The sequence below is a fragment of the Lissotriton vulgaris genome, chromosome 6 (assembly GCF_964263255.1).
Source record: "Lissotriton vulgaris chromosome 6, aLisVul1.2, whole genome shotgun sequence".
NCBI lineage: Eukaryota > Metazoa > Chordata > Amphibia > Caudata > Salamandridae > Lissotriton > Lissotriton vulgaris.
In genome coordinates, this window is record NC_141694.1 from 619213305 (window position 1) to 619238736 (window position 25432).

General features: G+C 45.0%; 1 protein-coding gene across 2 annotated transcripts in view; it reads right to left on the reverse strand.

Annotated features, from left to right (window-relative positions):
* Positions 1 to 24936, reverse strand: part of UFL1 (UFM1 specific ligase 1) — a 288697-nt gene extending 263761 nt beyond the window's left edge. The window contains exons 1-2 of one of the 2 annotated variants that reach the window (XM_086926636.1): positions 24772 to 24936; positions 3631 to 3776 (exon numbers count right to left, since the gene is read on the reverse strand). In XM_086926636.1, coding sequence (XP_086782762.1) covers positions 3631 to 3776; positions 24772 to 24848 — 223 coding nt within the window. In that variant the 5' untranslated portion in view covers positions 24849 to 24936. The remainder of the gene's footprint in view (positions 1 to 3630; positions 3777 to 24771) is intronic. The other variant, XM_086926637.1, reaches the window with a different exon arrangement.
* Between the last annotated feature and the right edge of the window lie 496 nt (positions 24937 to 25432).

A 25432-nucleotide genomic window follows, 5' to 3' on the forward strand; every position in this document is an offset into this window, starting at 1 on the left:
GAGCAACTTTGTGAGCGGTTTGTGGTCACATCGTAACGTAACTCTCTTTCCCCAAATGTATTTGCGGAAATGCTCCAAGCCCCACACAAAAGCTAACGCCTCGCACTCAATAACCGAGAATCTTTCCTCAGCAGGGGTGAGTGAGCGTGATGAGGTAATGGTTAACTCTTCACCAGTTATTTCGATCGGTGTAAGGATTGCTCCTATCCCCCTTCCGCTTGCATCCGTAGTGACCACTCTGTTGAGACTAAGGTCAAAACCTTGCAGTGGTGGGGCTTGACAAATTGCTCTCTTTAGTGCCTCAAACGCCTTATTGCAACACAGTGACCATTCAAACTTATTCTTAGATTTCATTAATTGTCTAATGTCACATGTCTTGGTTGAAAAATGTCTTACAAACTTTGAATAGAATTCCACCAGGCCCAAGAAGGCTCTCAGTTCCTCCTGGGTCTGTGGTACAGCTACGCCCCTAATGGCCTTAAGTAACTCCTTTTTTGGTTTTATTCCTTCTGGCATGATTTCATGTCCCAAATACATTACCTTCTTCTCTGCGAACCTGCATTTTGCATAATCTGCGGTCATTCCACATTTTTGTATGGTATTAAGAACTTGTGTTAATCTTTGTTCATGGTCATTTAGGTTTTTACCCCATCACAAGAATGTCATCTTGGAAGATGAGCACATTCTTTGCATCTTTAAAAATCTCATGCATGAGTCTTTGAAACAATGCCGCTGCTGATACCAGCCCAAACGGTACCCTCTTGAACCTATAACACCCAAATGGCAATATGAAAGTGGTGAGGCACCTGCTGTCTGGGTGTAGTGGAACCTGGTGGTAAGCAGGGGTCAATTCAATTGTAGAGAATACTTTCATGTCTTTAGTGAGGGAAAGCATTTGATTTATTTTAGGGAGAGGGTACTGGTCTACCAGAATTCTCTTGTTTAGATAGCGTAAGTCTATGCATAATCTTAACTTGCCACTGGGCTTGCGGGCTACAACCAATGGTGCGACCCACTCTGATGATTCCGTGGGTTCAATGATGTCTGCGTCGAGTAGAACACCGAGCTGTGCCCTGACCACCTCTCTGAACGTGATGTGTCGCACCTTGTGTATACATGGCACTGCGCTTTCTTTTAGTTTAATTTTATGTTGAAATCCTTTCAACTTACCAATGGCGCCGATAGAGACTTTGGGGAATCGGTTTGCAATAGTAGACCCAATTCCTTTATTCTGCGGTGTCAATAACAGGCATTCTGCACTGTTTGGATTTAGTTTTATCCCCAATTTACTTGGTCTTTCCATCCCAACACAGAGGGTCCTGTGGCAGAGACATCTAGTTCTATTGGTTCCCTAGTAAATGTTTTTAGTGTGATATCTGGAGATTCTATGGCTTGTCCAAGTGTGTTTTCAAATTTCCCTCCATACTTTTCTGTTTACTATGGTACAGGGTGAGCCTGAATCCGCTATAATTTCAATCTTCACTCCTTCTATAGCAACCTTACACATAGGTTTCTTTTCCTACCTTTTTCATTTGACTCCTATGCTTCGATCACATTAAGTACACACAAGTTATAATCTGAATCGTAGGAGGAATCCTCCTCGTATTCTGTGTTTCCTTCAACCAACCTGACTCTAGCACTCATCTTCCTGTGACATACTTTCTGAAAGTGTCCCACTATGCCGCATTTGCTACATTTGATGTTTCGTGCAGGACATTTCCAGTCATTAGCTAGATGTCTGACTCCCACACTGACATTTTCTTTGTGTAACTCCTTTATCTGACCCTTTATGGTCATACTCCAATCTGTCATTGCTTTTGCTTCTACTTTTAACTTGGTGCCTTCTCTTGTTTACACTTATTTTTGCCACTACATTAGGTTCTTCTTCCTTTGTTTTGCTCTCATTTAGCACTGCTTTTGCACATCTTCCTGCCAATTGAGAGTGTTTTATTATTTCAATTACGTCATTTAGAGGTTTTTCTCCTTTAGCCCTCAGCACATACTGAATGTTTGGGTTAGCTGGAAACATGACGATCTGGTCTCTTATGGAGTCATCATTCAGGTACCCAAATTTGCATGTAAGCGCCACATTCTTAAGTATTGAAATGTGATCCTCTATACTCCTCTTTCCCTTGTTTGCGGTGGTAAAATTTATACCAGTTCACAGCAACACATACGGTAGGCTTATAATAACTGTCTAAGCCTTCCAATGCATTTGTAAAAACATCACCCTGTTCGCCTTCCTGTACCTTCTTGTTGATTTTATTGTAAACTTTAAGTCCTCCTGCCCCTAAACAATGCAGTAATATTTTTTTTCCTCTTCAGGCTTAAGTTGTTCCTTCTCAATATCACATGTAAAAATGTAATTATTAAAATACTCTCAACATTCTTCCCATTTCAATGGTGGTTCACCAGCTACTGCTAAAAATGATTGCGGGGGTGAGAAATTGTATTAATTATTATTAGCCATGTTATATTCAGGTTGTAAGGTTTAGATATTCTCAATATGGAGTGGTCCTCAATCTCCAATAATCTATTTGTTTTGCTGTTTTAGCAGTATTATATTTTCTGTTTAGATACAATAGAATTACCCACAATTTCTCACGTGGTTTACTTTTTCTCTTCACGCTTGCAGTATGACTCAGCACTCACGTCCTTGTCACGAAGCATTCACTTTTCTTCTTTTTTTTTCCCGGCAGTTAACTTGACTCTTTGAGATTACATCTCTTTCATTCGTATTCTAAAATGGCCGCACGCACGCTTTTGTTTGCGTCAATTCAAAGGCTGCACTGCTTTACTTTATCCATCCAATATGGTGCCTGTTGTACGTGCTTACGTCAGCAACGCACGCTGCTTAATGATGCCCCACAGTCTTGTCAGGAGATCACCTCACCGCTCCGTCCACAGCCAAATACTCCTGTGCGCACTTTCTCTCCCTTGTAATGAAGTCACCTCATTATTCCATTCACCACCAAATTCTCGCGAGTGAGCTCACGCTTCAGTTCAAATATTTTTTCATACACAGCTCATTACGAACTTCTCTGTACCTCAAGTTTCTCTGTTACACTTCGAAATCTGACGCGCTCCTCACTTCGTCTTTTCTCCCCATCAGCTCTGGATTTCCCTGTTGCGATCTGCTCTCTCTGTGCCGCTCACATCTGTGACTTTCAGAAGGGTTTCTTTACCAACTTCATGCGCCAGGTCTGTTTTAGAATTCATTTAATTTTTCTTTTGCGTGGACTCCTCGGTGTGTTGTTCTTCTCCGCTCGTCGCCATAAATGTTAAGACACCATGGAATCATGAAGTAGTAGATAGACTTCATTCATTGTAACAGAACAACACACCAGCTAGACCGGAGAAGTCTGCGTCGGCTAAGGCTCTGGACAAGAATAGCTGTCAGCTGTGAGAATATCAGCTGGCATTCTAGAATGCCAGCTGATGACATAATGCCAGCGCGAGGGTAGAGTAGCGCGCGGGGGAGGACGGGAGCCTAGGGAGAAAAAACTAAGATGGAAGCGTATTACATATCAACACAACAGGTAGCAATATAATTAAATACAAGACATTACGGGAGAATTGCACTGCTTTCAAAACTAATGAAAACGTATAAATAAATAAATATTTACTGACCACCACGAACGTGAAGTTCATCCAGCATCTCCCTGGCAATCTGAGCAGGTGTGATATATTCCTTGCCATCAAGAGTGTGTACAACATCCAGCTGTCTTTCAGCAATCAGCTTTGACACTATTTCAATGCAATTTCGTTCAGACAACCTGAGCATAAAGAAACAATAAGTTACTTCTGCCATGATTTAGTTAACATATGGCTATACATAACCTTGTGGATAACAAATAAGAAACAATGGCAATGTATACCTGGTCATATTGGTCAAGACAGCTACTTATAATATTACCCCTGTAATAAATTATTGTGGACTGTGTAGCTCAGCACCACTTACTGTTCCTTTAAAAGGATACATTTTTTACACAGTACCTGCAGCCAGATTCATGAAGCTACCATTTTGCGATTAGCAAATAGCGAAAAATAGCGTATCGCTATTTGAGACTCGCAAAATGGCATTCATGATAAAAAGCACGTAAAAATTGCGATTCGCAATCGATCGCAATTGGCGATTGCGATCTAGCCGCAATCGCTAAATAATCGCAGTTCAATTTCCCATGCCGAAATTGCGATATCGCAAATAGCGATATCGCAATTAGCGATCTCGTTAACTGCGAGATCGCAAAAACGGGAAGGCGCATTTCGAGCCCACTGATGACATCACAACCAGGAAGTAGGCTCACCACACCCACAAACCGAACACAGAGCCAGGGAGTGGCAGCAGGAAAGTTTGGAGCTCCAAAAGCAAGACCCTGCAGCACCCCAGCCTGAAGGAAAGTTCAGAAAGATGTCCCAGGATGCAGCAGGGAGCAGTGGGCAGGAGAGGAAGAGGAAAATGAAATTTTCCGAAGCTGAATTGGAGTATGTAATTGAGGGGGTGTGCAATGACTATGGGAAGCTGTTTGGTACAGACTCTCGGAGGGTGCCAGAGTCCGCGCCAAGGTCAATTCCGTCGGTGTCACCCAGCGCTCCATCGACGATATCAAAAAGCGCTGGTATGACCTGCGAGGACGTTCCAAGGAGCGGATTGCTTTGCGGCTTGGGGACCAACTGGGCACCGGTGGAGGGGATGCATTAGCCACACCTAACACCCCATTGGAGAACATGATTGAGGAGACCATAGGGCCAGCAGCCTGCGTGGGGGTCATTCAGCTGGACTCCTCTCGACCCGGCCAACAACAAAGTCAAGGTAAGTGCCATGCGACTGCGACCCAGTCCCCTAACAATGCCCATACGTTCTGAACTAGCACCATGACATCCCCAAATATGCAGACCAAGCGCACCAAAAAAGCCCCATTGCATTGTGGTACTTGTAGTGTAATCATGAGCCCGCAGTCAGCCCAACAGTGCCAGAGCACTCATTGCTAAGTCTAAACAAAACCCAGTCAGGGAAAGCAAGGCTGCGTGCATGTGTTAAATTTTCCTGTGCAAGACACATCACATTAATCATGCCCCCCTTCACATTACAGGTGCAGATGATCAAGCCAGCACCGATAGTGATGCGCTACACATCGCTGAGAGCCCGGAGGACACTGAGGGTGAGGGACAGTCCTCCCAACAACCTGGCACATCAGAGCAACCAGCATTGCAGCCAGCACCACTCACAGCACCAACACCCCGTGCCGACAGGGCCACCCCTGCAGCCACTGCAGTGCAGCCAGCACCAGCTACAGCACCAACACCCCGTGCCAACAGGGCCACCCCTGCATCCACTGCAGTGCAGCCAGCACCAGCTACAGCACCAACACCCCGTGCCGCCACAGCAGTGGTACAGGCTCCACCACCAGCGCCTCGGAGGCAGACGAGGCACACACCAGCTGGCAGGTCACAGACCATCGCACAGAGGCGCCAGCAGCGCCAGGGCCCAGCAGGCACCGGCAGGGCACTAGAAACACCAGACCCAGGCCTGGTCATTGAACGCCGCATGCTGGCGGTGCATCGCACGCAGGCACGCCACATGGCAGCAATGCTTGCACAGATGCAGGCAAATGGACAACATATTGCCCAGATGACAGCAGCTGTGAGACAGAACAACCAGCTGCTTGTCTCACAGCAGGACATGACCCATCGACGCCACGGCCAACTACTGGCCCGCCTATCGGCCTACACTAGGTCTAATCATGTTGTTGGCCACGCCACATCTCAGCTGGCACGTCGGTCACTTGCTATGCAGGCACAAATGGTGCAGTGTTGCCAGGATATGGCCAGGTCACTCGACCTACTCACTGCAGCTGTGCTTGGCAGACAGGCCACTGGCCAGGAAGAAGCAGAGGGTGGTGACGACGCAAGTGAGGCTGCGTCGACCAATAGCAGTGCCTCCTTACCACCGTTGCCTCCACCTTGCCGCAGCAGCCGGCCAACATCAGGGAGTAGGGCCAACACCGTCCCTGAGAATGCGGAGAGACGACTTGGGGCGTCTCGTCGTCAACATCACTGAGGACTGTAAAAATATGAGGGAGGCCATGCAGTAGAGTCCTGCAAACCCCCTACCCCATGGGGAGGTATGGAGGAATACACTCCCCATCAGACAATTTGTTTTTTGAAGGCATATTTATTGTGATGTAACATTAAAGAAGAAAGGTCAAACTTCATACACACTCATTGCATTATTTCATTCGTCATGCATGGGTGCAGTGTTGTGATAGTGGTATGTGTGCACTAGAAACAGTTTGTAGTGATGTGGTTGCGGCGCCTGTGTCCTTCCACAGGATCTTCTCCGCGGGCATTACGTACATGTGGAGGTTGCCGGTCGTCCCCTTCAGATTCACTGCCAGAGATGTCGACAGGTATCCGGCGCTTGGTTGCCATGTTATGTAGTATTGCGCAGACAGCCGCAATGCGGCAGCAAACTGCTGGACTGTAATACATGGCCCCACCTGTCTTGTGCAGTATGCGGAACCTGCTCTTGAGCAGGCCAAATGTCCTTTCTATGCAATTCCTTGTCCGTATGTGTGCAGCATTGTAACGCCGTTGCTGGGGTGTAATTGCAAACAAAACAGGTGATGGACCGAATGTGGATCAATGTCACACATTCAACCCAGTCAAAAGATCTGGGCCCAAATCCATCGTTTTTTTTGCACTCCACACCACCCTGGGTTAGACAATGGCGATATGCAAATCAGCTCTGACCCTGTGCCCCATGGGAACAGTCCAGTCCGAACTACAAAAGCCATGTCCTTCCCAGAACGGAATCAAGCATCCGAGGACCGGACCGGTTTCGAGGTAACACCTCTCATCAGCCCGGCTAGCTTAACTCCAGTGGTGTGGAGTGCCTGGGACCCACGTCTGAGCATCCCCAGCACACTTATGGCGGCAATTGCAAACAAAACAGGTGATGGACTGAATGTGGATCATTGTCACACATTCAACCCAGTCAAAAGATCTGGGCCCAAATCCATCGTTTTTTTGCACTCCACACCACCCTGGGTTAGACAATGGCGATATGCAAATCAGCTCTGACCCTGTGCCCCATGGGAACAGTCCAGTCCGAACTACAAAAGCCATGTCCTTCCCAGAAAGGAATCAAGCATCCGAGGACCGGACCGGTTTCGAGGTAACACCTCTCATCAGCCCGGCTAGCTTGACTCCAGTGGTGTGGAGTGCCTGGGACCCACGTCTGAGCATCCCCAGCACACTTATGGCGGCAATTGCAAACAAAACAGGTGATGGACCGAATGTGGATCAATGTCACACATTCAACCCAGTCAAAAGATCTGGGCCCAAATCCATCGTTTTTTTGCACTCCACACCACCCTGGGTTAGACAATGGCGATATGCAAATCAGCTCTGACCCTGTGCCCCATGGGAACAGTCCAGTCCGAACTACAAAAGCCATGTCCTTCCCAGAACGGAATCAAGCATCCGAGGACCGGACCGGTTTCGAGGTAACACCTCACCAGCCCGGCTAGCTTGACTCCAGTGGTGTGGAGTGCCTGGGACCCACGTCTGAGCATCCCCAGCACACTTATGGCGGCAATTGCAAACAAAACAGGTGATGGACCGAATGTGGATCAATATCACACATTCAACCTAGTCAAAAGATCTGGGCCCAAATCCATCGTTTTTTTGCTCTCCACACCACCCTGGGTTAGACAATGGCGATATGCAAATCAGCTCTGACCCTGTGCCCCATGGGAACAGTCCAGTCCGAACTACAAAAGCCATGTCCTTCCCAGAAAGGAATCCAGCATCCGAGGACCGGGCCGGTTTCAAGGTAACACCTCTCATCAGCCCGGCTAAGTTGACTCCAGTGGTGTGGAGTGCCTGGGACCCACGTCTGAGCATCCCCAGCACACTCATGGCGGCAATTGCAAACAAAACAAGTGATGGACCGAATGTGGATCAATGTCACACATTCAACCCAGTCAAAAGATCTGGGCCCAAATCCATCGTTTTTTTGCACTCCACACCACCCTGGGTTAGACAATGGCGATATGCAAATCAGCTCTGACCCTGTGCCCCATGGGAACAGTCCAGTCCGAACTACAAAAGCCATGTCCTTCCCAGAACGGAATCAAGCATCCGAGGACCGGACCGGTTTCGAGGTAACACCTCATCAGCCCGGCTAGCTTGACTCCAGTGGTGTGGAGGGCCTGGGACCCACGTCTGAGCATCCCCAGCACACTTATGGCGGCAATTGCATGGGGCACAGGGTCAGAGCTGATTTGCATATCGCCATTGTCTAACCCAGGGTGGTGTGGAGTGCAAAAAAACGATGGATTTGGGCCCAGATCTTTGGACTGGGGTGAATGTGTGACATTGATCCACATTCTGTCCATCACCTGTTTTGTTTGCAGTTGCTGGGGTGTGGCAGGGTTGAAGTAAGGGGTCAGGAGGTATTCACGGAGGGCATAGCCACTGTCACCTGAATGAGAGGAGCAGATGGTGATTGGCTGTGCTGCGCAGTTACTTCATAGCAATGTGACATTGTTGACAAAGTGCACTTACCAAGTAGGTGTCCTTCACCGAACTCTCCCCCTGACCAGTCGTGAGTGGAGGCGGATGTGCCGGAATATGAAGGAGTCATGGGTATTCCCTGGGTACTGGGCCACAATGTCAGTGATGTATGACTTAGCATTGCAGACCATCTGTATGTTCAGGGAGTGGTAAGACTTTCTATTGCGGAACATATACTCTGTGGCAGCTGGTGGGCAGATGGCGACGTGGGTACAGTCTATACATCCAAGTACATGGGGAAAATGGGCTACATTGTAGAATTGTAGCTTGGTCAAGTCCAATTCCTGTTGGCTCGTGGGAAATTTGATGTGACGCTGTAGCTGGGTGAGCATGGCGTCAACGAAAGTGTGGAGGCAGCGTGACATGGTGGGCTGGGATATCCCCCCAGCAGCCGCTACTATCCCCTGAAACTCCCGGAGGCCAGGAGGTGCAGGCTACACAATACCTGCACATGTGTAGGCACCGCATTGGTACGGCTTGTTTGGTGCTGCATCAGGGGGTCAAGGTCCTGTATTAGCTGCATTATCATTTCCCCATTCAGCCTATATTTTGCATATATCTGTTCTCTGGTTTGGCCCAGCAAGGTGACCCGCTGGAGGAAAATTCTGTCCTGGATCCTGCGTCTCCTCTGTGCTGCTCGCTGTAGCCTTCGACGCCTCACCACCATGTACATTCCTGGCATTGTCGCACTCCAAATGCTGTTGCTGAAAGTCCTTATGTGTGATTGGTCAGGCCTGAACCTGTTGCTGATTGGCCAACGGTTTTTCAAATGTAATTTTTTCATGGCTTTTATGGTTACCACCTGCTTTGAGTTCTCCTTAATTTGCGCCGCGCAAACAGCGATTTTGGGTTTTTTCGCTATTAGCGATTTTTTATGAATGCCGATTGCGATTATTTAGCGAATTCGCAATTTATTTTGCAGAATCCGTGGTTTGTCGCATTTTCCGATTCGCTAATGATCGGCTACCGGGATTCTGCGATTTTTATTGCGAATTCGCTATTATGTGTTAGCGAATTCGCTATTTTGATGTTGAATGCTGATTACATCAATTGCGCCCGCAATTGCATTTTTGCAGCAATTGCGGGCGCAATTTCACTTCATGAATATGGCAGTTAGTACAGCACTTCTGCTGATAGCGAGGTCGATAACAGATGTTACAATAACCCATATTAATGGCACCAAATGTATTGTCCTCAAAAGATTGCTATTGTTATACTCTGATTTGATCATTGCAGAGGTCAACAATGTTAACTCACTGAGACATCCAGAGGCAAATCGCAATTATATTATGGTATAGATGGCATTGCACATCTCCCATGTGTAAATGCAGCAAAATGGTCACAGGTTCTGACACTTTCCATGGAACACATCACATCTTGGATGTGATTAAAGAAGACTATTTGATAGGGTCATCTCACCAACGAGACAAGGTCTTGTGTGGGATACTAATGTAAAATAGAACAACACAGCAGCTTGATTCGTAAACCTCTTTATCCTCTCCTGTTGTCCTAATCTGGGTCTTATACTATCATCACCTTTCTTGACAACATGTGATTATAGATGATTTTGTCACAAAACTTTATAATCTATTGAGCACACCAACTCCACATGTTTATGAGCAAGGCTATAAAAAGCTCAAAGATATATATAAATAAGAACAATTAATAGCACATTTTGGGGGAGTGGATATTATGGCTCTGTGGCATACATTGATAAGACTTATGTACATCTGCTGAACGTTTAGAAACATTTGAGACTTTCAAACTACAGCAATGGAGCAGAAATTGTGAAATGATATGCCCACTTACTTGAGGAGGGTAAGAACTGAAAGACAATGGAAAAGGAAATATGAAATCACAGGGCCTGGGAGAAACCTGGCATGAGGAAAAGGGAAACAGAGTCATGCCTTTCTTTTTGGTGTAAGATATGCACTGAAATAGGGTGAGCTTTAGAAAGAGACACAGGTGCCACTGTTCACACTTTCATAAGTTAAGAAGGTGGAAATATGTTTGGGAAACTAAGCCATCTTTTTGTGGATTATATGTGTCAACCAATCTCAAACACTGACCCTCATTCACTTCTAGATGTTCAAAGTCTAGGTCAAGTTGACCCCTACTAAGAAAGAGTGTATTCTCATTATCAACAACTTAAGAAAGGCCAGGTCGAGGACTGGCTATCAGCAAAAAAGCTGGAGGAATTCACTCCCAAATTCATCATCACTGCAAGTCTCTCATCATCAGACAGAAATGTCCCCTTAAAACTACATTACCAATAAACCGCAAACTAACACATTTCATGTATCACCCCTGTACAAAATCAAACAAGATCTCCTTGATGGAGGCTTCAGAATCACAGAGAAAGCTTATGTTCTCCTGAACAGACAGTAGCAATGCCCGTCTCACAAGCATTCCCACGACGCACCTGGATTCAATGAAGAAAACACTAGACTTAAGAGTTTTGAAAAATACAGCAACATTACTCAGGCTAAAAAGGATCCCCTGGCTGTACATGGAGGTTGGACCACCTACAAGTAAGCACCTACCAATACTCTACTATACCGGGCAGAAAATAATCCCACATCTGGAGGCCAGTACAACACAAATCCATCACATTGCCAGACTGGTAACCAAGAAATGGAGCAGGGAAAAGACCCGTCTTCACAAGTTTTATACCCAAGAAATTGACAACATCCACCACAGATATGGTTCGCACTTCTGCTTGTAATAGAGGAATTGTTTCAATTGTAAAACCAAAAAATTATGAGAATGATATTTTGGATACATGGCAAATGGAAAAACAAAACACTTCAATACCGTTTTGAAAAGAAAGTGTGGTTTCAAACAGAAATTATTATGAATATGTTGGACCTAATTTAGGGCCAGATTACGATGGCCAGGGGTGTGGAATTTAATTAAATATTAACTTGTCCATGGGGCAGGTTGCTTCATAAATCTACTTTTCCTGTAGCAAAATCCACTTGTCCCTTTGGTGCCATGTAGGTCAACGATAAATTATGAGAGCAATTTCATCATATGAGAGCTCTAATATATATGCCTGTCTGATTATGTCAGTGCTCATACCATAGTAGTGTTTGAATACTTGCAATCCCCATATGTTGCCACATTTCCACAGATCTACATACTGGGGCTGAAGGTAGTGATAAGCAATAGTTCCAGGGTTAGAATGCCCTTTTGAGTCTGTACAAACCTACTAACTTGCATGTTTTAGGGTTTTCAACACTGTTCTCTAATCTGTTCCCATACTGAGAACTGTTAACAATTTACTCCTTACAATGGGAGACGTAAACCTTCTTCCAGAGTTGGGAAAAAAAGTGGTTAGAGGAAAAGTGAACTTGCAAACACTCAGATTTCCGTATCAGGAAATCTAAACATGCATATTTGGTCATGCTAAAATGCAGTTCACAGATATTTTCTAGGAATACTTTTTCTTGTCCTACTTCTGTAAATTCTTGAAAATTCACGAAAGCTGTATAGCTGCATTTCATGCATGGAAGTATACCATGGGTGCACTTTTGAGATATATTTTGATGATTGGGCCCTTAATTTGGTCTGGCGTTGACCTTGACCTATTAAAATTCTGTCTCTCTCTCTGTATAGTCTGGCATCACTGTGAGTGACCACATTCTGCTCTTTCACAAGGAGCATATCGGCACACAAATTAATTTTGTTCAGTGGCAGTAACTGTGGCAGTGTGTGCTTTTTGAGACGAAAAACAACTTTTGCTTTTACCAATGCTTGTTATAATGGTGAGGGTCCAGCAGCTTTCACACCAATAAAGTTTTCCAAAAATCCGGCCAAAACAAGTTACACATTGAGAAAACTAAAAAGCTGACCACCAATTTCAGACCTATCTGGCTTTGCCAATGCTCGTTTATTTCTGTTTCTCATAATCTTATTTAAACTGGTTACACTGATTTTCCATTATGAATATTTTTGGGAAATACTAGCATGCATCAACACGTTACTAAATGATGCTGCAAAGAAATGGTACCTAAAAGGTTACAGTTGTTTAGCGAAATGCTTTTTTCCTACTTTCATTTTTGTATGAACATTTTATTATGAAAGCCAAAAATCATCAATCTTGCTTTCAAGCTTCTGCACATATTTGCTTAAATCAGAGAGCATTCTGGGAGTATTATGCATAGCCTTATATTGCCAAACTTTGAAAACGTGTGTATGCATTTTTAATACTGGAACCACTAACAGTAGTGCAGTCAGAGCATACAACATTTACTTAGAGCGCTCACCCTAATCATAAAGGCTTTCAATTAATGAACCATAAATACAAGTTTGAATAGAATTAAAATATGGAAAAAATATTACCCTAACTGCAGACAGTGCCCTTCCCTCATCCATAATGTGGTACTGCAAACTGGCAGCTAAAGGGTTTGTGCTACTGATAAGTTGGGACTACTTGTCCCAAGGACAAAATCCACATTAAAACTTGTTATCCTTGAACCCAAACAATATGTCCTGGGCGTCGTGCTATAGGAATTCTACATCCCTGGATGGCAGTGTCTGTTCGCCATCATCCCAGGGATTGGGACCACCCGCCTATACGACGGCGGATCCGCACTGCAAATTACAATGCAGCCGCCACCACGGTGGCCGCAAAAGGCACTTTTAACATTGCGGCAGGTGATGCTGGCTGCAGCTCCCGCTGTAATGATAAAAATGCATGTTGTGCATTTCCTGGCACTACGTGGCAGGCACCATGCGATGCCTGCCACCTGGTGCAGGCAAACAAAGTGAAAAATTAACATGCCCCTGCACAAGGGAAGCCCGCAACTGTCCCCCAAAGTACATCTCCACCAGCCTTTTAATGGCGGTTGAACCACCATAGACAGGCTGACGGGGATGAAGCATCCAAATGTGGCTGGCGGTGCCTGCTAGGCACCACCACCATTCTGTGGATGCGTGGTGGGTCCGTCAGGCAATCCTAACATTTGCCTCCGTCGGACCCGTGGCAGACACGCTTTCCACCTGCCAGGCATACCAACCACCATCCTGATCTGGCGCGCTGTAATTGGTCACATGGTGGCGGATTCGCCGCCATCACACTCACCCCCTTAAAAATCATCTATTAACAAACCAATATCCGAACTCTTGATCTCTTTCTCTTATGGGATTAAATTGGTCCTACTTACAATCAATCTGAGTTGCTGGGATTATACCATATCACTATGTCTAGGGAAAATAGTTATGTTACCATCATTTAACCCACGGCTCTAAGATGCCGTAAATTTGTGAGATAAAACCTATCTAACATTTGATTACACTTTATAGATCTAAATTGGTTTGCTGCAAATCATTAATCAAAACACTCAAACTCACTCTGACAAGATTTATTATTTTTTAATCTATCACCAAAACAATCTATACACCATATAAGCTCCTGGATCATATATATAAGAATCATGAAACAAAGGCCTTCTTTTGAGATTCACTACTGCAGCATAGTTTTTGGAGAGGACAGGCCCATCTACACAACCAGGAAATCGAAAGTCTACTAGAAACACAAAATAAGGCTTTTCATTTAACTGTGCAGTGTCCACAGCAATGTAGAAAAACATGTTATGTAGATTTGTATAGAGCAGCTTATCACCCGGTAGGGTATCTAGCCGCTGGTCACATAAATAGAAAATCTCTCTCTCATTTATTTTATTTATTTATTCATACCGGATTTGTAATGCGCATGGCTGCCTCAGCGACGAGGCGTCCCAGTGGAACCAGAAACCAGAAGAGAGACAGGAAAGCTCAACAAGCGACAAATATCAGATAGTGGGGAACAACCTTGTTTTTAGGGACTTCGGAAACGTCAAAAGATTAGGGGTGGCTCAGATGCTTGCTGGAAGGGAATTCCAGAGTTTGGCTGACAAAAGGCCAAACGAGCGACCCCCTGACCTCGCTTTCCTTACTCAAGGGACACAAACCAGACCATGGTTGGCAGAGCGCGCCTGGGCAAATAGGGCTTCAGTAAACCCAATAACCCCATAGGGGCTTGATGCCTCAGAATTTTGTGCGCGATGCAAAGCACCTTAAACTGAATGCCGGCTTCAATAGGTAGCCAGTGCAACTTCAAGAGCACCCGGGCCAATGATTGAGATCTTGGGAGTGCCACTAGCATACGTGCTGCCGCGTTCTGGACGCTCTGCAGGATTTTAATGCTTGCTTTATTGGCCCCTAGATATAAGGCATTGCCATAATAAAGCCTCGCAAGAATGGAGGCCTGCAAGATGGTTTGGAGTACTCTGGGAGGAAAGAAGCCAAGCAATGGCCTCAGTCCTCTCAGGAGCCCAAAGCAAACTGCGGCGACAGCTCTTGTCTGCTTCTCAAATGTTAGTCCGGTGTCGAACCAAACACCCAAGTTCTTTACCGTCTCCTTCGGTGACGGCGCGGCTTTCAGATGATCAGGCCACCACTGCTCTGACCAGAGCTCCTGGTCCTTTCCAAACAGTAAAATCTCGGATTTAAGTAGTGTGGCTCACTGGTTAGAGGCGGCAGACCCGAGAGCAGAGGACGGCCCGGGACCAGGGTTCGATTCCCGGCGCGGCAGGTTTCTGGACCAGGGTCAGCGGATTCGATAATTCTCTCGCCTCGGTGCCCACTCTGATCAACTCTGGGCATTAGCTTGCCTCATCTTCACTAACGGCCCCACCAGACCGCCGGGGATGCCTGGTCTCACCCTGGAGATACCCATTAAGGGACCATCTCTCAGGGAAGCCAGGAAGGGTTTCGCAGCGGTCGAAGCGCCTTGGGACCCTACGGGTAAGTAGTGCGCTATATAAATGCCAATACATTTACATTTACTGGTGTTTAGTTGGAGGCAGTTAGCCTTCATCCAGTCCGAGATAATCGATAGATCCTCCTTGAAATTCACCAGGTTGGTGCGGCATTTTTTAGAAAAAGCAATCACCAGCTGGGTGTCGTCTGCGTACGACACCAAGGACCACGCCCTGCCTCTGGCCACCTCCGCCAAAGGTCCCACATACAGATGGAATAAAAGTGGCCTCAAGATGGAACCTTGAGGTACCCCCCGGCACAGGGCATGTTCCTGAAAATGGAAAGGTGGCACAGACACTTGGAACGACCGCCCAGCCAGGAAGGAGCGAATCCACTCCAGGGCACCATCCCTAATTCCAACCGTCCAAAGACGTTGAAGAAGGATTGCATGGGCCACCGTACCAAAAGCAGGGCTTTGATCCAATAGGACCAAGGTCGCAGAGTCACCTACATCCAGCCTACTTCGGATGGATTCCGTGGCCGCAAGAAGAGCTGATTCCGTGCTGTGGCGGGGGCGAAACCCATGTTGGGAAGGATCAAAGATGTTATGCTTGTCGATGTATTTTGACAGGATGCAATTTACGTGTGCCTCCACCACTTTCGCCATGAAAGGGAGCTGAGATATGGGGCGGTAATTGCCAGGGTCGTCCGGGTCAAGTGATGGCTTTTTTATCAATGGAATGATTTTAGCATGCTTCCACGCCCTTGGGACGGAGGCTGATTCAGTGAAAGGTTAACCAGTTCAAGGGCCACAGGAGAGATAAGTGGTTGGAGCTGTTGAAAATGACTCGCCGTCACCGGGTCAGCAGGCGAGCCCGACTTGATTTTAGCACTTAAGATCTCAAACTCCTGGGGCGACCACAATGGAAAAGATAGCAAACCATTATTCACCCTATTGTCTGTCCATACCAGCACAGCGTTCTCAATGAGGGTGCTCCCTGTAGAGAGGCCCTGGTAGATCAACTCCACTTTCTTCACAAAGTGGAGTGCTAGTGCCTCGCAATGATGATTTGACGCTACAGGGGAAATACTGGTCATATCTGCACTCTTCATATTTTTAAGCAGCTTAAAGATGGTCTTGGTGGGATTGGAGCTTGTCAAGATTTTATTGGTGACAAACTCTGCCTGTGTTTTGCGGATGAGCTTGTGATAATCCTGGACTGCCTCTCGATATACAGCTTTGGCAGCTGGCTCATAGGAGCGCCGCTAAGCATGTTCCAGCTGCTTGCACCCCTTCTTCGTCTGCGTTAGTAGATTTGTGAACCATGGATTGGATGGACCATGTCCCTTACATCCCCGCTTTGCTGGAATGCAGCTATCCAGACCACCTACCAGCCAATCATGAAAGTACACATGCACCTCCTCGATATCTGAGGGAAGCTGAGGTCTGTGTTATGCTAACCGAGTGGCGAGCATCTCCCGGTATAGCTTATGCCAGGACTGCTTTGCCACCACAACAAGACGAACCACATCAACTCTACCCTGCCACAGTAGAGAGAATGGAATTACTGAATGGTCGGTCCATGTCAGCGGAACCGGGGAAAGAATTTTTAAGCAACCAAGATTGGAAAAAATGGGGTCAAGCAGATGCCCAGCCACATTGTCCCTCCGAGACCAGCTGTGGCAGCTGAAAAGCTTGTAGGTCCGCTAGGAAGTTGGTGAGCTCAGCCTTTCCTTCCAGCTCGAGGTGCAGATTAAGATCCCCCAGGATGGTAAAATTAGTCGCTTTACTAGCCATCAGTCCAATTTTATTGGCTAGATTTTCGCGAAAATTCCCGGAAGGCCCAAGGGGTCTGTAGATTAAAAGACCGGACATGGTCAGGTTGCAGCTAAGCTTTATTTTAAAGAGAGCACTCTCACAGCCTGCTACTTCTTCCTTCGACAGGCTGACAGCAAATTCAGCTTTAGCGATCACCGCAATGCCACCCCCCGTCCCCCCTCTCTATTGATGTGATATATAGTATAGCCGTCCGGGAGGGCAAACCCTGGCTCCGCTACTGTATCCTGGGTCAGCCAAGTTTCTGCATGAAAAAGGACATCAGGGGCCTCAGCCATTAAAAGGTCAAATACGTCTGCGTAATGACTCACCAAAGAACGGCAATTTAGGCTGAGGAACTTAAATTTGGTGTAACTGGATGGACAGATAGACTGCACCTCAAAATAGACCTTAAAGGCGCAGAGTTTACACACAAAGGGCGGCTCTTGAAAGGCCCAAGGTGCTGATGGGCACTTGGAAACCAGACCCAAAAGTTCCATGCGGGTGTAGCTGAGAACGACGCCTTTGGAAGATGCAGGGGTCCTGGCGTCGACCAGGCGCGGACGGGCGCAGTTGGAACATTGCTGTTTTCTTACCATGCAAAACGGTATGTTTTTCCTTTATCTTGTTATAATACACGTTGGAATTTGCATAAAATTGTGTGCATATAAACTAATTAGAAAAATATAGAATTACACTACAGAACCTCAGAAAATAATCAGGACTCCCTGGTGGTCATTAAACAATTCCCTTCAAAGGTGTCTGATCTATAATTTTGGAAACATGTGTATAGTTGTCTATATACTAAAGTTAAATGTATATATTTCAGAATGGGAGTGTGGAACCATTAAACTCTTCTATTCACTGGTGATTATGCTGAGACTTTTTTTTTTAAAGAACACCCCCTTTCTGTAGAAAACCCCTACATTGCAATTCTAAAAGAAATAGAAACATTATAATTTCATTTGGATTTTTCACACTTTAATTTGGTTTATAATTATCCAACGGGTGATGTGCGGAAGTCCTCTCTATTCAGCACAACATATTGCATTGCATTGTATTGTATTGTAATTGCATTTATATAGCGCTTACTACCCCTGGCGAGGCGTCGAAGAGCTTTTTCGGCGAGTAGCACGCTACTCCGGGACCCATAGAGGATTAGTGTTGAATTAGTATAGTGAAACATGCAAGTACATTTTAAGTGGTGGAAAGGTTAGTCAGTTATTTGGATTTGGAATGATAGAGGAGGAAAAAAGGTTTGTATTTATATAGCGCTTGTTACCCCGGATGGGGTGTTGAAGCGCGCTATTCAGGAAGCCCATAAAGGATTAGTAGTGAATTAATATGGTGATATATGAAAGTAATTTCAGTGGTGGATATTAGTCAGGTATTTGGAGTGAGAAGGATAGCGGAGGGATAAAAGATAAGAAAGGTTTGCATTCATATAGCACTTGTTACCCCTGATGGATGTTGAAGCGCTTTTCTGGCGAGTAGCACACCACTACGGAACCCATCAGGATTAGTGTTGAATTAGTATGGTGAAACATGAAAGTAATTTTAGTGATGGATAGGTTAGTCAGTTATTTGGATTTAGAAGGGTTGTGGAGGGGTAGAAAAGAGGGAAAGGTTTGTTTTGGGGAATCGGTATAGTAAAAGATGTGTCAGACACAGCAGCCGTATTTTGTAGTCCTGTGCCGTACGTGGGGAAAAAGGGAAAGTGGGTGAAAGAGATATCAGGCAAGCATCTGTTATATAACAGAACTTGGGATCGAAACGTCGACTCCTTGTAGAGTAATTCATACATGTGATCCTATTGTATTATTGTTTGTATGAGTAACTCCAGGACACACTGTCAATGTAAATCCATATCAGTGACCTGCAAGCTCACCATGTTTGCCTGATATCTCTTTCACCCACTTTCCCTTTTTCCCCACGTACGGCACAGGACTGTGCCCTACCATAACCCTACTGTTTTGGGTTATGTGTTGTATTTTTAAAATCCAACAATCTATCAAATCAATAAACATTCCTTGCCCGGCTGGACAAGGAATTGAGAACTATATAGTAGCCCATTGTGGTCTATACAGTATTTTTGTCTTTTCTTATCCCTATATGCTAAGGACCACTTGTTACTTTGATAAATACCAGGGAAGGGACAGGCACACGATGACCAATACAAGCCATCAAATAAGAATCAAGCAAAATATAGTATCCCAGCAAAGCCAACAAACAGTATGTGATCGGCACTACTGTGCACCCACTGGAATCTAACAATGGGTCTTTCACAAACAAGCAGGCGTGTAGTGCATGGTGGACAGTACCATAAAAGTAAAAGAAGCAGGGCACGGCTGGTAAAGAAAAGGAGGCATATAGTAATGGATCAAATTTGGTAAGTTTGATAAGTTAAACATCCTTGAACAAACACCGTTGCAGGTGTTAACAGTGAAAACAACTGTACATCCAAGGTAATACTGTTGATGCTGCCCTAAAACTTGTATCAGGAGTACTCATTTGAGAGTTTGCAGGATTCAATTTCCCCACAGATACATGGCTTAGCATGCATTCTGAAAACAAAAACACATTTATTTGAAACCACTGATATTCTGAAGGATTAGCTTTGTGTTCATTGGAAACGCTTACTTGCATCGTTCGGGAATATCTGGCTGAAAAACGTTGGTTTCATTGTTCAGAAAATGAAGTTAGTCATACTTCTCATGGAAACACTTTATGGCCATCTTATGTATTATATAAAGTTAAACTATTGCTCATTCCCATTTAAGAGGAGTCAAAAGTCTCTACCACTTCTAAAAGAGCAAATAACATTTCTTCATGGAGCTACTCATCCACTTTTGAAAAGAAAGCCACTGCTCATCCCATCCCTGGAGCAGCAATGTGAAGATATACTTATACACTAGTTCTACATGAGCTGATACACAGAGTAGGCTCTGATATCTTGACAATCACTGTTCAGTTAACAGACATGCAATGGAACGTTTCTGCAACTGAGCACACAGTGTGAAGTTCTAAAGAATAAAGCATTTCACAGAATGGCTATGTACATTAGTCAAATCCAGAAGATAAAGGGACAACCAAGAGATGCTCTTTAAAATACGTTCCCAACTTCTCATTCAACATTTCTTTATAAAGGCTATATGTAACTTACCACTTGTCCAAGGAGACAAATATATTCTCGAAAAAATTAAGTGAGTTATCATTGTATTCTTCTGATGGATACTTAATTTTCCAGCAGATTCCTAGTTTTAGATTGATCATCATATGTCGACTGGATCCTCAAGATTTATACCATTCATCGGGCACAAAACAACACCAACACACAGCAAGTCATGAGTTCCTCATGGTCGCTGCCAAATTGATGCAAAAGGCACTACCACACCTGTAACATTAGTTTCACCTAATTTCCTAACTTCATATAGGTTCATACTTTTATAACTCCTGATTGGTATGAGAAAGTATAAGTCATGGGTCTAGAAGGAAACCTATCTGCCCTAGTGCTGACATTGTGAATGTTTGCCTCCTCAGTAATTAGCTGAAAAAGCTCAGGTGCAAAATCAGACTGAGCTCTCCTTCCTTTCTCAGGGACTGGGAAACATCCTTTAGATCGTTACCTGAAATGCACTCCTTTCACAGATATTTTCTTTAATAAGCAAAAACAAAAAATCTGTGTCAGGAGATTTTGTGCATCGAAAGTGGAGACGGCCAGAATGGATGAAAGGGACGGTCCTTAAAAATAGGTCTGTTTGCCTCAATGTTACAATATGTTAGATTCATTGAACCAAGACAACCTAGCTTGAGACTGCACAAAGCTAACCATCTTCTCTTCTCACACTCCGACACAAAATACCGAAACTGCTGACTCCAGAATGACTGTCGCAATTCTCAATACTTTTCATGGAGCAAATGCAAAAACTATCAACTCTTTATTACTACATATATTCTGTACTAGATTGGTGTATTAAAAATAGGTCTCTTGTACATCAATCCTGTGTGCACTAACTTGGGGAGGGTAGGAAGAGGGACGCTCACGATTAAAACACCTGGCCTCTTCCACTATCTGATCAGATATAGGCCTTATCTGAGGATGGGATCAGGAGGCACCCAACTGCTTTCTTTGCTCTGCAGTACTGGCAAGCACATCCTTCTCATTCCGGGGTCCGGCAAGAATCTACCAGGTGAGAAGGAAATCATAGTGCACATGTTGATATGATATGATGAAAATGATTTATTGAGCGCACGTACACCAGCGGTTTCTTGGCGCTTAAGAGGTCAGACTGAGGTCGCAGCAGTATGATGAAGTTAATAGTATGCTTGAGAGAAAAGCCAGGTCTTGAGTTACCTCCTAAATTGAGGATGGGAGGATATTAGGTGGAGATCTGGGGGAAGGGAATTCCCAAAAAGTGGGGCTTGTGAGGAAAATCTCAGGCCACCATGTTTCTTGCGACTGAAGGTGCATGGGGACAGGAGATTGGAGCAGGAAGATCGTAAGACCCGAGATGGGACATAACAGCAGATTCGAGAGGCAATAAAAGACGGGCCTTGGGCGGAAAGGGCTTTATGGATCAGGAAGCCCAGTTTAAAAAGGCTGCGGTGGGCCACAGAGAGCCAATGGAGGCTCTTAAGGAGGGGTTTAGTAGGACTAAACTTTGGCTGGCCATGAATAAGCCTGGCTGCTTGATTCTGAATGAGTTGGAGTTGATGGGATTGGTACACAGGTATTCCAACGTACAGGGCGTTCGCATAATCAATGCAGGATATAACCAGTCCCAGAGTGACTTGGACGAGGGCTTCATGGGAGAGGAACCTGCTGAATTTCCTGATTCGGCGTAGGTGGAAAAAGCAAACCGAGACCACCGATTTAATTTGGACCCTCACAGAGAGGTCATCACTGATGGTGACACCTAGGGAGAGGGGCCAGAAGTTGGAGTTCCAGGGATTACCTGGAGGCCCCGTGAGAACCAGCTCAGTCTTATCAGGATTAACCTTTTGCTGGTTTGCGTTCATCCAACTGCTGATGAAAGTTATGATGGATTAAACGTTCTCTGTAGAGGAGGGGGAAGGGTTGATGTTGAAGATGAGCTGAAGGTCATCACCATAATTGAAGATGACTACTGATCTTTTTTAGAGCTTAGAAATCAGTGGAAAATGTAAAAGTTGAACAATAGAGGGGAAAGGGAGGAGCCCTGTGGAACTCCACAGGTGAGGCTCTTTTCCTCCGACGTGAAGGTGGAAAGACAGACCGCTTGATTTCGGTCTTGAAGGAACGATGTGAGCCACCTCAGTGGTGGGCCCCGGATGCCGGCGTTCGACCCAATTGAGGAGGACAGCGTGGTCGACGGTGTCGAACTTCGCCGACAAATCCAGGAGCACCAATGCTTGTGAGGCGTTCTGGTCGGCCCCCTTTCTAAGTTCGTCATGAACAGCCTGCGATAGACTCAGTAGACTGTTGAGGCCTGAAACCGGCTTGGTGGGGATCTAGATAGTGGCAGCAGACAAGTATGGATCAAATGGAAATTAGACTTAATATACAACAATTATTAATACTGGTAACTTTCAAACTTCATCACAAACCAAAAGACAGCCAACATCTTGCAACACTACTACATGCCTCCAAATGTACCAGTAAAGACACCACATGATTCACACTCTACTATCTAATTTGCTGAAGGAATGCCGGGCCTCTGCAAGACACAAGTTGTAATGCAGAGATAAAGTTGGTAATTTATGGATTATGTCATGAAAGAACTAAAGGAATAACATCAAACATTTATCTTTCTTGAGATCTCAAAATTTATGGCATGACACGGAGACCAACATTATGCAAAACTATCCTTTATTGTCACAGTTCAGCAGCAACAACAGAAGAAAACAGAACTTCAATGAACATTCCAACATGTTATGAAGTACCGCCACAAGCAGCCATCTTCCTTCTTTGCTGCTGCTCACAAGATAAGTATCACCCCTCGAGCCTTGAGCTTTATTTTATGCCATTACTCCTGTAACCTGTTTAATCACTGTAATTCATATACTTTATTTGGTGTAATTACTATATATTTTAAAGGTATTGAGAGTAGTTCTATCATATCACTATTACTATGTAGTCCAATAGTTTATCTCTTCTGCCTTTATGACTTCATGATTTTACTGTCTTTTCAACTGTGAGGCCTACTTTTGAACCCTGGTCTTAAGTGGCTGGCCGCAAGCTTATCGGTCACTAAGTGTTATGACGCTACTCGATTAGCGATCCACTGCTTGGATCAGTACTTAGTCCCTATCGGGACTGTAAACATTGGAAGAGGAATACAAAGGTTTTTCTAATGCGGACATTATCTGCTCTTCTTAAATGTGCATATCTTTAAAAGTACACATGTGATTTTTGTTGTTTTGGTCTATTTGATCAGAATATACTAGGCTATTCTTCTAAAACCTGTGTGGAATCTTTTTGTGGTGTATTTATTGTGTTACGGTGTGTGTATTGCACAAATACTTTACATATTGCCTCTTTTGATAAGCCTGCCTGCTCTGTGCCAAGCTACCAGACGGTGAGCACAGGTTACCTCAGTTGTGTAACTAGTTTACCCTGACTAGAGTAGTAGATTTTGCCTGACATGGGTGTATACCTTAGCCAACCAGAAACCCGATTTCTAACACATACCCTGGGAAGAGGCTGCAAGATCATGTAGAAGAGAGAGTTCTGCAGATGCACTTGGATGGAGTGCTCGTTCATAAATATAAAAAATAAAGTACCTGCAGAGTAAATAGCCAGTGGAAGGACACAAGCCAGCAGCCAATAACCGATAGCTGTACTTGGTCCAATCTCCACGCCAGGCATGGATGGCAAAGGAAGGGCGTTAAACGTTGTGGGCGACGCGCAAATGAATTGCTTGCCAATCAGAAGCAGGTACAAGAGAGCAACGTGGAATAAATTAAAGGTAAGTTCAGGTATGTAAGGGAAGGGTTCTAGCCCCTTGTAAGATCTGTTTTAACTTACAAAAGACTGTGCAAGCACAACACAAAAGCAGTGCAGGCGAAAAATAATAAATGTCACCCTAACACACACATCTTTTACAATCCACTTAATGCACTATTGTTTCAGATGAGACCTAATCAAAGTGTGAAAAGTTTAAGCCAAAGCCTTTGTTTTTGCTGATGTCATCTATTCCACTCCATCCCATTATGGGCTCAAACAAGACACAACACTTGAAATCATAAAGTAACTTTCAACAAACCATGCACTTCTAATTGCTGTGTACAACATGGAAGGTCCAGCCGTACAGTGCCACCTGCCGAATTAATTTGTGAAACTTTCTTTGGTGACTACGTAAACACAACAAATGTACTCTAGTTATCTCGTGTTAATAATGGCTGAATAGAGACGTATAGTTCGTAAGAGTAAGAACAGTTTAAAACCGCTCCAAATTATAAATGTCGCTTGCCCATTTTTCTGTAGACAGTTTTTATAAAAAAAATCTTCATATTTTGCGAATATCATGCTAAACTATCTGCCCTTATTGGCCCACTCTCACTGCAGCTCCCTCCACATCCTGCCACAGCACCCTCTTTCTCTCCTCCAGCTAGCCTTCCATCTCCTTTCTGTCACTTCCATCCTCTCTCACCTTTGCACTGTTTCGGTGAACTGGGCACGCTGGAAGTCTGCAGCCAGGCGGCGAATCTCGTCCCAGCCCCCGGCCATGGTGCCGCTATAATCAGAGCTCAGCACCAGCTGCTCGGAGACAGGAGACAGGAACTGTCCTCGTACGCTGTCAGAACGTGGTTACGTCACGGCCCGGCGAGTGCGCACGCTCTAGTGTTCCCGGGGGCGGGGCGATAACTGAGCTGACGCGGCTCTACAGAGAGTTCAAGCTGAAAGGTAATAGGAGGAGGCAAATGTCACAGACAGTACTATGTCAGCTCTGTCCTACAGCAAGACAATTTGCTTTACCTGCACAGGACTTGCTGGATTATGTGCACAACATTCCCCAGGTTTCAATATCCGTAGAGATAACTCGCAACTTTTGAATCACGTCTTGCGTTGCACCCCCTTTTCTTTCTGTTGGTTATTTTATTTTTATTTTATTGGATTTCATTGCCGTATTTATGTTGAACGGGCTTAGCCCAAAGGCATTTGAGGGTTTTACAAGAGAGCAGGAAGTAATATCTGGCCATCGATCAGCATAAAAACACCATATTAGAAGTAGGGAATAAACGGTTCATTCCAGCAGGACTGAGACGTTGACCCACTGATAAAGCCAGCTCTGTTCTTCAGAGTCTTGCTCC